Source organism: Balaenoptera physalus (genome assembly GCF_965194825.1).
Source record: "Balaenoptera physalus genome assembly, chromosome: 11".
In the NCBI taxonomy this organism is placed as follows: Eukaryota; Metazoa; Chordata; class Mammalia; order Artiodactyla; family Balaenopteridae; genus Balaenoptera; species Balaenoptera physalus.
The window spans coordinates 102,952,626-102,969,192 of NC_138896.1; the positions used below are offsets into that span (position 1 = coordinate 102,952,626).

Sequence of the window (16,567 nt, forward strand, 5' to 3'; positions counted from 1 at the left end):
AATTCCCACCTCTCAGCTTCTCTTGGGGAAGAACGTGCATCCAACGTTCCAGCTTTTCAGGGGGCTGCCCAAGGGACTTGTGTCTACCTCACCCAACTCACAGTACTGAAGAGACTTGTCATACTCTAGATGCCTGGGGACTAACGAGAACAAAAAAGAGCTGCGACACTGCTCCAGAGGACCCACAGTACAGATGGAGGCCAATATAACTCAGTGGCTTCTCATTTGGAGAGAAAGAGAAGAGAGAAGGATGCAACCAGTATTTCAGCTTTCCAAGGGGCTGCCCAAGGGACTGCTTCTACCTTGCCTGGCTCGGAGTTCTGATGGGACCTGGCATACTCTAGTGCCCGGGGGCCACTAGGAACAAAAAAGAGCTGGGCAGTTTGCTGCAATTCCAGAGGCTCTGCAGTACCACAGATACAAGAAGCAGCAAAAGATTACACAGTAATGAAAAAAGAAACCAGCAAAACATCTCTAATTATACTCATAAGTCTAGAGAAGATCCAACCACAGAAAAGGTTTAAGGGATCCCCAGAATCTCTAGCTGGGCTGGCTGGTGGGTTAGTGCAGGAACATCTGGCTTTCCCTATATGAAGCTTGTCTGTAAATCCTGTGCAAGGTGACTGTTTTTTCAAATGCATGGATCCCAACAGAGCAACAAGGCATACAAAGAAACAGGAAAATATGGCCAATTTCCAGAAACTAATCCTAAAAAAACAGATGTGTATGAATTACCTGACAAAAAATTTTAAATAACCACCATAAAGATGCTCAATGAACTAAGGAAAATGATGCATGAACAAAACGAAAGTATCAACGCAGACACAAAATACAAAAGAGAACCAAACAGAAATTCTGGAGATGAAGAATATAATACAGGTTTCCCCCACCATCTGAAAGTTGACTGTTCCTGTGAAAACTTTCGTAAGCCGAAATGGCATAAAGTGAAAAAGTGAAGATGCACAAAATAAAGCGAGATGAAACACAGATACTCATAGACACAGTTCAAAGCTATGGTGGCTTGATGCTGCGATGCTGAGTGTAGTTGCCAGGGATGCCACTCTCGCTGTTCAGGGTGCACACCGCTTCTATTACAGTTCACTTCAACAAAAATACTGAAGGCTATTTTCACCTTTTGCCTTTTTTTTGTAAAAGTGAAAATCCTCTTCAGATTTCTTTTGGTTAGTGGAAATTGGTCCTAATGTAGGTCTTTCATAAAAGGGAAGTGTTATAAAGCAAACTTTTGAAAAGCAGGGGATACTTGTAACTGAAATGAAAAATTTACCAGAAGAGCTCAGCAGTGGACTTGATCAAGCAGAAGAAAGAATCAATGCACTTAAAGACAAGTCATCTGAAATTATTCATTCATAGGCACAAAAAGGAAAAAGAAAGAAGAAGCCTAAGGGACTTACAGGACACCATAAAAAAGCACCCAAACACACAAAGCAAACACCAACAGAACTAGAGAAACAGAGAGCAAAACAATAATAGTAGAAGGTTTCAATGCCTCAGCTTTCAATGATGGATAGGACAGAAGATCAATAAGGAAACAGAGGATTTAAACAATACTATAAACCCAAGGCATCTAATAGACATATACAGAACATCAGCAGAGCACACATTCTTTTCAAGTGCACACAGACCATTGTCCAGGAGAGATTACATGTTGAGTCACAAAATAATCACATCAAGTATCTTTTCTGACCATAACAGAATGAAACCAGAAATCAATAGCAGAAGAAAAAAAAAGGAAAATTCACAAACATGTGGAAATTAACACACTCCTGAACAGGCAATGGGTCAAAAAAGAAATGAAAAGGGAAATCAGAAAATGTTTAAAAAAATGAAAACACAACACACCAAAACTTAAGGGATGCAGCAAAAGCACCACTAAGAGGGAGGTTTATAGAAGTAAATGACTACATTAAGAACAAGAAAAAAAATCTCAAATAAAAACCTAACTTTATATATCAAGGAACTAGAAAAAGAACAAACTAAGCCCAAAGTTACTGAAAGAAAGGAAATAGTAAAGATTAGAGTAGAAATAAACAAAAGAGAATAGGAAAAAAAAAATCAATGGAATTAAGAGTTGGTTCCTGAAAAGACTGACAAAACTGACAAACCCTTAACCAGACTAAGAAAAAGAGAGAAGACTCAAGTAAATAAAATCAGAAATGAAAGAGGAGACATTAAAACTGATGCCACAGAAATAAAAAGAGTTAAAAGAGACTAGTGTGAACAATATATACCAACAAGTTGAACGTACCAAGACTGATTCATGAAGAAATAGAAAATACGAACTGACTTCAAACTAGTGCATAGACTGAACCAGTAATCAAAAATCTCCCAACAAAGAAAAGCCCACAACCAGATGGCTTCACCGCAGAATTCTACCAAACATTAAAAGAATTAACACCAATCTTTCTCAAACATTTCATAAAAATTGAGAAGGAAACACTTCCAAACTTATTTTATGAGGCAAGCATTATTCTGATACCAAAGACATTAAAAGAAAACTACAGACCAATATCCCTGATGAAAAATCATCAACAAATATTAGCAAACTGAATTCAACCACACATTAAAAGCATCATCACCATGACCCAGTGGGATTCATTCCTGGGATGCAAGGATAGGTTGACATACAAAAATCAATGTGCTACACCACTAACAGAACAAGGATAAAAATCATATGATCATCTCACAATAGATGCCGAAAAAGGATCTGACAAAATTCAACCCCTTACATGATAAAAAAAAACTCAACAAAATTAGAAGGAAATTACTTCAACATAATAAAAGCCATTATGAAAAGCACATAGCTAATATCATACCCAATGATTTCCATTAAGATCAGAAGCATGGCAACAATGCCCACTCTTGCCACTTCTATTCAACACAGTATTTGAAGTCCTACCTAGAGCAATTAAACGTTAAAAAGAAATAAAGAACATCCAAATCAGAAAGGAAGAAGTAAAATTATCTCAGTTCACAGATGACATAATCTTATATGTAGAAAATTCTAAAGATACCACAAGAAAAATTGTTAGAACTAATAAATGAATTCAGCAAAGTTGATGGATACGAAATCAAAATGCACAATTCAGTTTCACTTCTAAAACTAGCAATCCAGAAAAGGTATTAAGAAAACAATCACATTTACAATAGCATCACAAAGAATAACATAATTAGGAATAAACTTAACCAAGGCAGCAAAAGACAAGTACACTGAAAACTATAAAACACTGCTGAAGGAAACTGCAGAAGACACTTCCATGTTCATTGACTGGATAACTTAACATTGTTAAAATGCTCATACTAACAAAAGCAATCCATAGATTCAATGCAATCCTTATCAAAACACCAATGGTATTTTTTGCAGAAACAGGTAAGTCAATTCTAAAATTCATATGGAACCACAAAGGACCTTGAATAGCCAAAATAATGTAAAAGGCAAAGCTAGAGGTCTCACATTTCCAGACTTCAAAACATATTACAAATCTACAGTAATCAAAATAATATGGTATTAGCATAAAGACAGGAATGTACACCAATGGAATAGAATAGAGAACCCAGAAATAAACCCACACATAGGCAGTCAAATGGTCCTTGAAAAGGGTGCCAGGAGTACACAATGGGGAAAGGACAGTCTCTTCAACAAATGGTGTTGGGAAAACTGGATTTCCACTGCAAAAGAATACAGACTTGAAACTATAAAGCTGCCTGGAGAAAATAAAGGGAAAAAGCCTCATAACATTAGTCTTAGGAATGATTTCCTGGATATGATACCAAAAGCACAGGCAATAAAAGCAAAAACAGACAAGTGGGACTTGATCAAACTAAAAAGCTTGGTCTTAATCAATAGAATAAAAGGACAACTTATGAAACATAAGAAAATATTTGCTAACCATATACCTGATGAGTTAATATCCAAAAATATCAAAACATACAACAAATGCCTGTAACTCAATAACAAAAAAACATGTAACCTGATTAAAACTGGGCAAAGAACTTGAAAAGGCATTTCTCCAAAGACATGCCAAATGTCTTTGGCAAAGACATTTGCCAAAGACAAATGGCAAACAGGTATATGAAAAGATCGTCGCCATCACTAATCATCCAGGAAATGCAAATCAAAACCATAATGACATCATCTTTTAGGACAGCCACTATCAAAAGAAAGAAAAAGAAGAAAAGAAAATAACAAGCGTTGGTGATGGCGTGGAGAAATTAGAACCTTTGTGCACTGTTGATGGGAATGTAAAATGGTGCAGTCACTATGGAAAAAAGTATGGAGACATTTCAAAAAATTAAAAATACAGTTACCATATGATCCAACAACCCACTTCTGGGTATTTATCAAAAAGAACTGAAAACAGAATTTCAAAGAGATATGTGCACTCCTGTGTTCACAGCAGCATTATTCACAAGAGCCAAAAGGAGGGAGCAACCCAAGTGTCCACCAGTGGATGAACAGATTAAAAAAAAATGTGCTCTAGACATAAAATGGAATATTATTCAGCCTTAAAAAAGAAGGAAATTCTGTCATATGCCACAACATGGATGAACCTCGAGGATATTAAGCTAGGTGAAATAAGCCAATCACAGAAGGACAAATATTGCATGATTATATTTATATGCGGTATCTAAATGAACTCATAGAAGCAGAAAACAGAATGGTTGTTGCCAGGGCCAGGGGGAGGGAGAAAAGGGTAAATGCTGTGCAATGGGTATAGAATTTTAGTCATGCAAGATGAAAAATTTCTAAAGACATGCTGTACAACAATGCACATGTAGTTAACAATACTATACTATACATTTACCAACTTGTTAATGGAGAAGGTTTTATGCTATGTGTTTCTCACCCTCCCCCCACTATAGTCCTATAAAAAAGGTTACTCTAGATTCATCATGACAAAGCTTAGAAACAAAACTTGACAGAACCAATCTGATCCACAAGTAACTTAACTGCCTTCCACAACAAAACCCAACACTCCGATAAAGTATAAAACAAAATCTAAACACTCAAAAATGTGAAAACTACAATGGAAAGCATCCAATCAAAAATTACCAGAAATGCAAAGAAGCAAAAAAAAAATGTGCTCTATAACCAGAAGTGTGTGTGGGGGGGGGGATGGAATCAATCAATAGATAGTTTTAGAAACAACAGAGATAATGGATTAGCAGACAGTGAGGTTAAACTAGCTATTAGAATATGTTCAATATATTCAAGGATTAAAATAGACACAAACACAAACCTAATGAGGAAAGAAATGGAAGATACTAAAAAAGTAAAATTTCTAGAGAGGAACAATACAATATCTAAAATGAAAATTTCACTGGATGAGACTAACAGTTGATGAGATAGTGCAGAATAAAAGATCAATAAACTTGAAATCATAACAATATAAATTATCCAAAATTAAGCACAAAAAGGATGGGGGTGGGGAGATTACCAAAAAGGAAAAGAAAAAAAAAACAGAGCCTCAATGTCTGTAGATTAACATAAAGCAGTGGAATAAAGTTAATAAAGGTCTAAAAAAGTGTAATCTGAATTGGAGCTCGGGTGTGGAGGTGGGTATGTAAACAGAAAAATACTCAAAGAAAAAGTGTTAAATTTTTTCCAAATATAAACCCATAAACTGAAGCAGTTCAATGAACCACAAGCAGTACAAACATAAAGTAAGTCACACTAAAGCACATTACAAATTTCTAAAATCTGGTAATAAAGAGAAAATCTGAAAAGCAGTCAGAAGAAAAAAGGCACATTATATACAGAAAGTTGTAACAAAAAAACCTAACACACCTGGTTTCATCTGAAACTAGTCAAGTCAGAAAATTGTAGAATTTTTTTTTTTTTTTTTTTTTTTTTTTTTTAAATTTTTATTTATTATTTATTTATTATGTTTATGTTTGGCTGTGTTGGGTCTTCGTTTCTGTGCGAGGGCTTTCTCCAGTTGCGGCGAGCGGGGGCCACTCTTCATCGCGGTGCGCGGGCCTCTCACTATCGCGGCCTCTCTTGTTGCGGAGCAGAGGCTCCAGACGCTCAGGCTCAGTAGTTGTGGCTCACGGGCCCAGTTGCTCCGCGGCATGTGGGATCTTCCCAGACCAGGGCTCGAACCCGTGTCCCCTGCATTGGCAGGCAGATTCTCAACCACTGCGCCACCAGGGAAGCCCTTGTAGAATTTTTGAATTGTAGAATTGACATTCAGAAAGGAGAAAAATTTAAATTTGAACTGCATGCCCACTGAAAACACCTTTCAAAAAGCAATGAAATTTTTTCAGGGAAACAAAAGCTGAGAGAATTCTTTAGCAGCATACTGGTGCTACAAGAAACGCAACAGAGAAAATATAAATGACCTAAGAAGAAAACGTTGATGTATACAAAGGAGAGTATAAGAAATGATAAATGTGTCTAAATATAAAAGACTACTTTGTCATTTTTTTTTTTTTTTTTTACTTTGTCATTTTTAAATTTGTTTTAAAAGATAATGAGCTGTCTAAGGCAAATACAGGGACTTCCTTGGTGGTGCAGTGGTTAAGAATCCGCCAGCCAATGCAGGGGACATAGGTTTGAGCCCTGATCCGGGACAATTCCACATGCCGCGGAGAAACTAAGCCCATGCGCCACAACTACTGAGCCTGAGCTCTACAGCCCGCAAGCCAGAACTACTGGGCCCGTGTGCCACAACTACTGAAGCCTGCGCACCTAGAGCCTGTGTTCTGCAACAAAGAGAAGCCACCGCAATGAGAAGCCCACACACCGCAACAAAGAGTAGCCCCTACTCGCTGCAACTAGAGAAAGCCCGCGCTCAGCAACGAAGATCCAACGCAGCCAAAAGTAAATAAATAAATAAGTAAATTTACAGAAAGTAAATAAATAAAGCAAACATAATAACAATGTATTGTCTGTGGTATATGTGCACATCATAAAAGGAAAGACAACAACAGGATGACAGAAGGGGGGGAACAGAAGTACACAGTTGTATACCCATGGCATTTTCACAGAAATAGAACAAACAATCCTAAAATTTATATGGAATCATAAAGACCCCAAGTAGCCGAAGCAGTCTTAAGAAAAAAGACCAAAGCTGGTTGTATCACGCTCCCTGACCTCAGAGTATACTACAATGCTACAGTAATCAAAACAGCATGGTACTGGCACAAAAACAGACACATAGATCAGTGGAACAGAAAAGAGAGACCAGAAATAAACCCATGCACTTATCATCAATTAATCTATGATAAAGAAGGCAAAAATATATAATGGGGAAAAGACATTATCTTCAAAAAAAGTGGTGCTGGAAAAACTGGATAGTTACATGTATAAGAATGAAATTAGAGGGCAGAGTCAAGATGGTGGTGTGGGAAGACACAGAGTTAGCATCTCCCCACAACTAGGGCACCCGCCAGCCGCTAGTGGGGGACTCTGACGCCCAAGGAGATGGGAGGAACCCCAAAGTGAACCGGTAGGACACAGGGGGACTGAGGGAGGAGGAGAAGTGGAGGCCAGACAGGATCAGCACCCCTGAGGCAAGGAAGATCAGGAGAGGCAGGCGGGAGGGGCCCTCCGGGAGGAGCGGGAGAGAAGCAGAAGGCGACTGCCCCACCCACTCAGGCCCGGGGAGCCTGTTGAGCTCCCAGGCCGATCCCCTGCCCTCCAAACCCTCCTCCAGGCCACGTGGGTCCTTGGGGGCATAGGAGGGAGACCAGGGAGATCAGGAGAGGCAGGTGGGAGGGGCCCTCGCAGACCAGAGGAGCAGGAGAGGAAAGGAGAGGAGGGCTTTTGTCCTGCCCACTCGAGCCCAGGAAGCCTGCCGGGCTCCCAGGTGAGGTCCCCTGCCCTCTGAAACCAGGGGTGGGGGGCACACTGGGCCCCTTCTGTTCCTTGAGCCTAAGCCCCACCCCCCAAGGCCCCCAGGGCCTTTTCCAGCCCTGTGGGTCCTGAGCATTGGCCCCGTCCACCACCCAAAGCTCACCCTTGCTTAGACCCCACCCTCCACAGCCAAGGCCTCCCCCACACTCTTTTTTCCCCCTCCTCCTCTTTTTTACTGTTATGGTACTACTGTGCATTCTGGTTGTTGATTCACCTAAATTTTTATTTTTATATTCTTCCTAACAGATCTGTTAGTTTTCTAGTCTAATTTTATTTTTTATTTTGTTATCATTGTTTTTGTTTGTTTGTTTGTTTGTTTTGCACCCAGGCAGCCTGCAGGATCTTGGTTCACAAGTCTGGGGTTGGGCCGAAGCTCCTGCAGTGGGAGCTCCGAGTCCGAACCACTGGACTAACAGAGAACCTCAGACCGAGGGAATATTCATCGGAGTGAGGTCTCACAGAGTTCCTCCTCTCAGCACCAAGACCCAGCTCTACCCAATAGCCTACAAACCCCAGTGTTAGAAGCCTCAGGCCAAACAACCAGTAAAACAGGAACACAATCCCACTCATTAAAAAAAAAACAAATGAGATGGCAAAAAAAATATGTCACAGATGAAGGATCAAGGTAAAGATCTACAAGACCAAATAAATGAAGAGGAAACAGGCAATGTGCCTGAAAAAGAATTCAGAGTAATGATAGTAAGGACGATCCAGAATCTTGGAAATAGAATGGAGACACGGATCGAGAAAATACAAGAAATGTTTAAGAAAGATCTAGAAGAACTAAAGAACAAACAGAGATGAACAACACAATAACTGAAATGAAACATACACTAGAAGGAATCAATAACAGAATAACCGAGGCAGAAGAACAAATAAGTGAGCTAGAAGACAAAATGGTGGAAATAGCTGCCGAGAAGCAGAAAAAAGAAAAAAAGAATGAAAAGAACTGAAGACAATCTCAGAGACCTATGGGACAACACTAAACACACCAACATTCGAATTATAGGGATCCCAGAAGAAGAGAAAAAGAAAGGGTCTGAGAAGATATCTGAAAAGATTATAGTTGAAAACTTCCCTAACATGGGAAAGTCCCAGAAGCACAGAGAGTCCCATACAGGATAAACCTAGGAAAAACACACCAAAACAAATATTAATCAAACTAACAAAAATTAAATTCAAAGAAAAAAATATTAAAAGCAGCACAGGGGGGCTTCCCTGGTGGCGCAGTGGTTGAGAATCTGCCTGCCAATGCAGAGGACACGGGTTCGAGCCCTGGTCTGGGAAGATCCCACATGCCGCGGAGCAACTGGGCCCGTGAGCCACAACTACTGAGCCTGCGCGTCTGGAGCCTGTGCTCCGCAATGGGAGAGGCCACGACAGTGAGAGGCCCGCGCACCGCGATCAAGAGTGGCCCCCGCTCACCGCAACTGGAGAAAGCCCTCGCACAGAAACGAAGACCCAAACACAGCCAAAAATAAATAAATAAATAAATAAGTTTATTTAAAAAAAAACAAAAAACTATAGTCAAGCTTCAAGGACTTGTGGTCAGGCTGCAGGGGTCAGCCAATCCTCTTTGCAAGTCTCCCAAAAGTGACTTCTACAGTTTTTGTTTTTAAAAATCCCTCACTCTCTTTACCCCCTACGCCCAAAGGTACTTTAGGTTACAGCCAAAGGCTGCATATCCCGTTTGCAAACCTTGCAAACAATAAAGCTGTCCTTTTGCTTTAAGATAATACTGACTATTTTCTGGGATTTATTTCTAATTTAGGACAACATTCTTACATTGAAGGCAACACTGTTAAGATGTCATAGGGACTTCCCTGGTGGTACAGTGGTAAAGAATCCGCCTTACAATGCAGGGGACACAGGTTCGATCCCTGGTCAGGGAACTAATATCCCACATGCCGCAGGGTAACTAAGCCCGCGTGCCACAACTACTGAGCTCACATGCCTCAACTAGAGCCTGAGTGCCACACACTACAGAGCCCACGCGTCCTGGACCTGCACCCCACAACTACAGAGCCCATGTGCCCTGAAGCCTGTGCTCCACAACTAGAGAGAGAAAACCCGCACACCACAACTAGAGAGAAGCCCGCATGCTGCAACGAAAGATCCCGCGTGCTGCAACTAAAACCCGACGCAGCCAAAAATAATAAAAAATAAATAAATAATAAATAAATCTAAAAAAAAAAAGAAGTCATATATCCTCAGCTGGATCTCTAGATTTAGTGCAATCCCAAGGAACATCCCAGCAGGCTTTTTTTGGTAGAAATTGACAACCTGATTCTAAAATTTATATTGAAATGCATATAAAATGCAAAGATCCTAAAAGAACCAAAACAATCTTGATAAAGAAAAACAACGTTGGAGTAGTTACAATACTTGACTTGAAGACTTACTAGAAGGCTACAGTAATTAAGACAGTGTAGTACTGGCACAAGGATAGGCATAAAAATCAATGAAATAGAAGAGAATCCAGAAACAGACCCACATATAATTCCCTGGGGCCACACTGACTGATAATGGGGAGAACTCTATCAAGTGATAGAAATGTTTAATATCTTAATTGTAGTCATTACATGGTATAAACATTTGTTGAAACTCGTTGACACTTGTACATTTTACTGCACACTTAAAATGGATGCCTTTTACTACATATAAATCATACCTAAATAAAGGTGATTTTAACACATATTTAGAAACAATCCCCAAAACTTATCTTGGTTCCTAATATGAATCTAGCCTAGAAGGAAACTAAGATTTATTAAGGTCCTATAACGTGCCAGACACTGGACTCTGTACATTTAATTCTCACAACCATCTCCTAAGGCAGAAACTACTCACCAGCGTTTCACATCTGAAGAAATGTTGAGCATTTGCAACCTCACCCACCTAATAAGTGGGCAGCTAAGGGTCAAGCCCAAGTTTATCTCTAATGCCCATGTTGCTACCACCACCATCCTCTTATTATGTCTTCCCAATGGAAACTTTTTCACCAAAGCTACTACTATCCACTAACACCATTTTTTAAGCCTAACTTATTTTTTAACTTTCCAAGGCAAATCAACTCGAAAATAGAGAATAAGAACGATCATAAGCCTAGATAATCCATAAACTGATGGCTAGATCCAGAACAATGACAAGTGCACCCCATGCACTAAATACGTCAAACTACAGTATAAAAAATATGTACATACTAGACTCATGAAGAGAAGTACAAGCACATTTCAATATATGAGTCTTCCCACCATCACACAGCAAGTTAAGTGATAAAACTGTCTGTAATGCTCTTCAGTTGTAGAACTCTCCCAGTGGAATTTTTAAACTTTAAAACTCTATGCCAAGGACTACTTAGTTGAACCACCTATCTCTTATCCTGCTAAAAATGAAAAATCTGAAATTTAACATCCAAAAGTGCTGGGCAAATAATATATAGTGATCAAAATCTTTATTCTTGTAAATGTTACAAAAGGCATAAAAGTATCCAAGAGGGAGGTGGTAGAAAACATAGGAGCCTTGTAAAAAATATTCAGTGTTTAAGAGGGAGGTCATGGAAAAGACCTTGCTAAAACTTCAAGATAGAGGAGCTAAAGGTGAGAAATAAATAATAAATGTGTACTTACCTTTGGTGTTAAAATAATACATTATATTAAAAAACCACATTTTTGTAACTCAGAGAAACAATACATACTTACAGTTATGTGAACACTGAGGAATCATCATTGCAATGTTGAAATATTCAAAGCAAATTCCACAGCGCAGCAAATCATCTATTGTCTGAAATGCACAAATACATACACACCTATCAGAAAGCCACCAAGACTGGAACATCTGCCACAGAACTCCTTCTCCATCCCCTAAAAAAATAATTTAATAATACTTCTTTGTCAAATATTCAAACTCAAAAGCTAAGTCCACATAAACTGCAGGGGAGAGAAAACCTCCCCCATATGACTTATTCAAATCTTAGGTTACGGAGAACACTTCAGAAAGATGAAGCTGACACTACAGATTCCCACTCCATGTTGCCAGCCCTTCACAAAAGGGCTACTCTATTTCTCTGCTACTTGCCGTGTATTTCCAGTTCCTCCTCCAAGCCTCCTCCTCTTCAGACCCCATTCCCTGGCCCACTGTCACTGCTGGGTGAAAGGTACCGGCAGCCATTCACCACACAGGGTAAGAATCAGATCAGAGAATATTAAAGAGAAACACTAGAAATTATCTAGTTAAAACCCTTACTTCACAAATGAGTAAACTTGTATCCAGAGCAGGCTCACAGCACATGAGTCAAGCCAGGACAAAACTTCCGGTCTACTGGCCGTCAGTCCAGTGCTTTCTGCTCAGTACTGTACGGTACTACACGGTGGAGCCAGATGAGGAAGCCCTGGAAAGAGCTGGCGCCAGTGACAGCAGAAGGAGAGGAAGAGGCAGGCAATCTGCAAAGTCAGAGAGGTGTGCATCTATCTGGAATGAAACCCAAACAGGAAAGCACCTCTCTCGCAACCTAAAATCTTCTAAACCATTTAAAGTGTTATTTCTTTTTTTTTCTTTTTATAAATTCATTTATTTTATTTATTTATTATTTTTGGCTGCATTGGGTCTCCGTTGCTGCATGCAGGCTTTCTCTAGTTGCGGCGAGCGGGGGCTACTCTTTGTTGCGGTGCGCGGGCTTCTCATTGTGGTGGCCTCTCGTTGCGGAGCACAGGCTCTAGGCAAGCAGGCTTCAGTAGTTGTGGCACGTGGTCTTCAGTAGTTGTGGCATGCGGGCTCTAGAGCGCAAGTTCAGTAGTTGTGGCACACGGGCCTAGTTGCTCCGCGGCATGTGGGATCTTCCCCGACCAGGGTTCGAACCCGTGTCCCCTGCATTGGCAGGCGGACTCTTAACCACTGCGCCACCAGGGAAGCCCTAAAATGTTACTTCATTCAAAAGAATACTGAGCAGATATTTAAGAGGGAAAAAAGAGAGAGAGAGAGAGAGAGAGAGAGAGAGAGAGAGTGAGAGCGTGCTCTCTTATGTACTGATACGGAAAGACTGCCAAGAAAAGTGAAAAAAGGAAGTAAGGTACAGGCAGTACACACAGTCTGTGACCTTTTGTTAAAAAGGGAGGAGGGAATAAGAATATAAATCTGAATGCAAATCTGAACACAAGAACGTAACAAATAATGGTCAAAGGGGTCAGGAAACCGGACAGATGAGGGACAAGTTTGGAGGAAGACTTTTACTTTTTATTTCACGTACTTTTTGAACCATATGAGTATATGACCTAATTTTTAAAAATGCAAACAAACAAAAAGACTAATGTCTCTAATAGTTCACATATGAAATACTGTTGCCATTAAAGAAAACATGCTTTCAAAGAATAATTAATGTATGGAAAAATGTTCATGTTTTAATGCAAACAAAAAAAAATCAGAGAACAAACCTACAACAATAATACATAATAACAGAACTATGTAGTTTAATCTCCTTAACAATCTTAGGAGGTCTATAGCATCTATATGGCAATTTTTTAGATGAAGCCTATAGAGTTTATAAGGGGTTGTATCAAATCTGAGAGGTTGACTCCAAGGTGATCCCAAATTTTAAATGCATATACACATTGTGGGTATGTGTGTGCATGATCCCACATGAGAAAAACTGAAGAACAATAAGAGAAAATGTTAAACAGTGGGTCTCTCTAGATGGTAGGATGCTAGGTAACTTTCATTTCCTCCTTTATCTTACTGTAAATTTTAATTTTTTTCTACTATATACACATTCTACATTTATAATCTGTCAGAAACAAATTTTTGTTACAGTAGAACCAGGGAAATAAACATTCAAATGCCCAAATCTTCCATTACTTTGGATGGTAGGCTACCACTGACACAGACAGCTAGAGGACTGTGTTGAAAATCAATCAAAAGCAGAGGCAGGACCAGAAGCCAAAGCCCTGGCACCTGGTCTATTTGCTTTCTTCTCTATCACCATCCTCTCCTGGAGGAGGAGTGGTTCTGACAGATGTGCTGAGCAAGATCTGTGGAAGTGATACCGCATCCGATGAGCTATAACATTCTTGTACAGATTTTCAGTCCACTGGATGCCCTAGGATTTCCTCAACTTAGAGAAAGTGGAAGGGGGAAGCTTTCACTTCCCTTATCCAATTCATAATCTTCATGACAACAAATAAAAAGCAGGGGGAGAAATACTTAACACATGTTAAGCATTAATAATAATAATAAAGATATATTAATTTAATGCTTACTACTTTCTAGATACCTTCAATCAATTAGCAAATAATTTTTGAGCACCCCCTATGTGCCAGGCATTGTGTTAGGTACAGTGAATAAGCCAGACAGGATCCCTATCCACACACATCAACTCATTTAACCAACCTTATAAACTATTTCTGTCTCCAGTTTATAGTTGAGGCAACTCAGGCTCAGAGAGGTTAAGTAACTGAATCAAGGTCACACAGTTAAATAGAAGGCAGAGACTAAATTTAACCCAGAACCATTGGAACTCAAATCGATGCCCTTCTCCATTGCACACTGGAGCCAAAGCCAGCACAACTGCAAAACCACGGCTTTCCCAGATCCTTCCACAATGTCAGCTCTTCCATGGGGAGATCTTCAGTCACCAAGCCCTGTAGATGACACTGATGATGGCAAGTAGAACAAGGCCTTATACTTACTTTAACCTCCCCCAAGTCCCTTCACTTAATCCTCAAAGTCACCTTAGGAGTCAGTGGGGCAGATACCATAATCCCTAGTTTACAAAACTGAGCAACAGAAGGAGAACGTGATTTTGCTCAGTCACAAACGGAAATAATCACAGAACAAGGAGAAAAACCAAGCAACTGATTCTTAGCTAGTACAGAACGGTGTATTTGCTCTTGACCAAACACAGTAGGAATCCAGGACTCACCACTACCGTCCATGGAAACAGGAATGCATTGTCAAAAACAAAGTAGCCACAGAAATCAATGTTATTTGAGTGAAAGACTTCAATAAAATGAAAGGCTAGTGCTAAACGTGAGTCCTGATTTCTTTGTTTAAAAGAGAGGATGCACAACTATCAAGAGTTAGGACACGTTAGGGAGGAATTAGGGCAAAGTAGCACTAGGTTTCTTGAGGGTAATTAGAAGAAATGAATGAGAATGTAAAGGAGACTGCCCGCTTTGCTAGGTGATTAAATAAATGTTTTCTGATGCAAGGTCCACTCCAAACCGTGTCCGGTGTCACTGTGGGAGATTATTCACTAAAGTACTGGGAGAGTTTACATAATGCTTGGCACGCAGTAAGCTCTAAGAAAGGATTAGGTGTCGCTGTCGTTTCCACCGTTTAGAGTAAGTGTTTCTCTCCACATCATTGTGGTTGTTGTGACTGAACGGCAGAATACCCCGTCCCATACGACAGCCAACCTAGGCTCACCATAAGGGGCCGAGGCCTGTCCCCGGTACTTCCCAGGAGAGAAAGAAACTGAGGCCCAGATCTGCGCGGTGTCAAGTGGCAGAGCAGAGCCGGGTATCCTGGCCCAGCTCGGCGCCGGCGCCTCGTCCTTTCTCCTCCTCAAGGCGGGGCTGGCCTCCCGCGGACGCCGTACGCCCCCGACCTCCCCGAAGCACTCACCTTCATGACTGCCAGGTCCGGAGGCCACCGGGGCTCGACTAGGGAGTCCATGGCCTCCCCTAAAGAGGGTGGAGGGTCCGACTGGTCTCCCACGCTCCACTGCCACTCGAAATTCCCCGCGCTACAGAGCTACGTCAGCATTCGACGACGCGCCCGACGCGTGTGCGGAGCATGCTGGGAGTTGTAGGACGTGGCCGAAGCGCAACCGAAGATGCTCTCTTTGCGCACGCGCCAGGCTTCCGCTACGCCTCCGTGCGCAGATGTGTGGTTAAAAAACCCACTTGCGGGTTTTGTACTGTACCCTTAATAAGTGAATGCCTGTTTAATGTTAGGAAGAGACAGCCTAAAATCAAACCAAATCCAGGCCTTGCCAAACCTTTCAAGGTCGCCCTCCCTGATTGCTATAATGCGCTGTCTCTGCTCAGAGCCGGGGTTTTCACAACCATTATTTCATCTCACTCCATCACAATACTGAGAGGTAAATATCATTATTGGTTTACACAAGAGAAAGCTTCGGCTCAAAAAAGTGAATAGGTTTTTCTGAGTCACGCAATGTCTTTGACCAGACTACAGATAGGGCCTCTGGCCTTAAAATAGGAGCTCTTTTATCAAATAGGATGGTTAATTTAATTTAATCATCTTAACTTTGGCGTGTAGCTTTCCAGATATTTCCTGTGCAGATACATAGATACAGTTTTTTTTTTTTGCCCACAAATGTTGATATACTAAATGCATACCTCTGTCAACTTGAGGTTTTCTGTTGGTTTACTTACATACATCCTAAGACCTCTCCATGTTAATACATATAGATTTACTTCGTTCCTTTTAATAGCTACATAGTCCATAATACAGATGTGCCACAATTTACTTACGTACACCCATACTGAGGACCATTTAGGTTGTTTCCAGTTTTTCATTATTGCAAACAGTTGCAATGAACACACTATCTATATAAATCTCGGCACACTTGAGCCAGAATATTTGGGGGATGATTGCCTATAAATGGAACTGCTAGGTGAATTTTTGTGCTCTTTAAACGCTGTGATAGCTAGCACTATGTGATTTTCCAAAAGAGTT

At 40.5% G+C, this 16,567-nt stretch overlaps 1 protein-coding gene across 10 annotated transcripts in view; it reads right to left on the minus strand.

The window, feature by feature from the left end:
* Nucleotides 1-15,868, minus strand: part of RAD18 (RAD18 E3 ubiquitin protein ligase) — a 106,266-nt gene extending 90,398 nt beyond the window's left edge. The window contains exons 1-4 of one of the 10 annotated variants that reach the window (XM_082415592.1): nucleotides 15,491-15,647; nucleotides 14,255-14,505; nucleotides 12,119-12,343; nucleotides 11,575-11,656 (exon numbers count right to left, since the gene is read on the minus strand). In XM_082415592.1, the coding sequence (XP_082271718.1) occupies nucleotides 11,575-11,656; nucleotides 12,119-12,163 (127 nt within the window). In that variant the 5' untranslated portion in view covers nucleotides 12,164-12,343; nucleotides 14,255-14,505; nucleotides 15,491-15,647. Of the gene's footprint in view, nucleotides 1-11,574; nucleotides 11,737-12,118; nucleotides 12,344-14,254; nucleotides 14,518-15,490 lie in introns of all 10 variants that reach the window. The other 9 variants (XM_082415593.1, XM_082415597.1, XM_082415594.1 and 6 more) reach the window with 9 other exon arrangements.
* Between the last annotated feature and the right edge of the window lie 699 nt (nucleotides 15,869-16,567).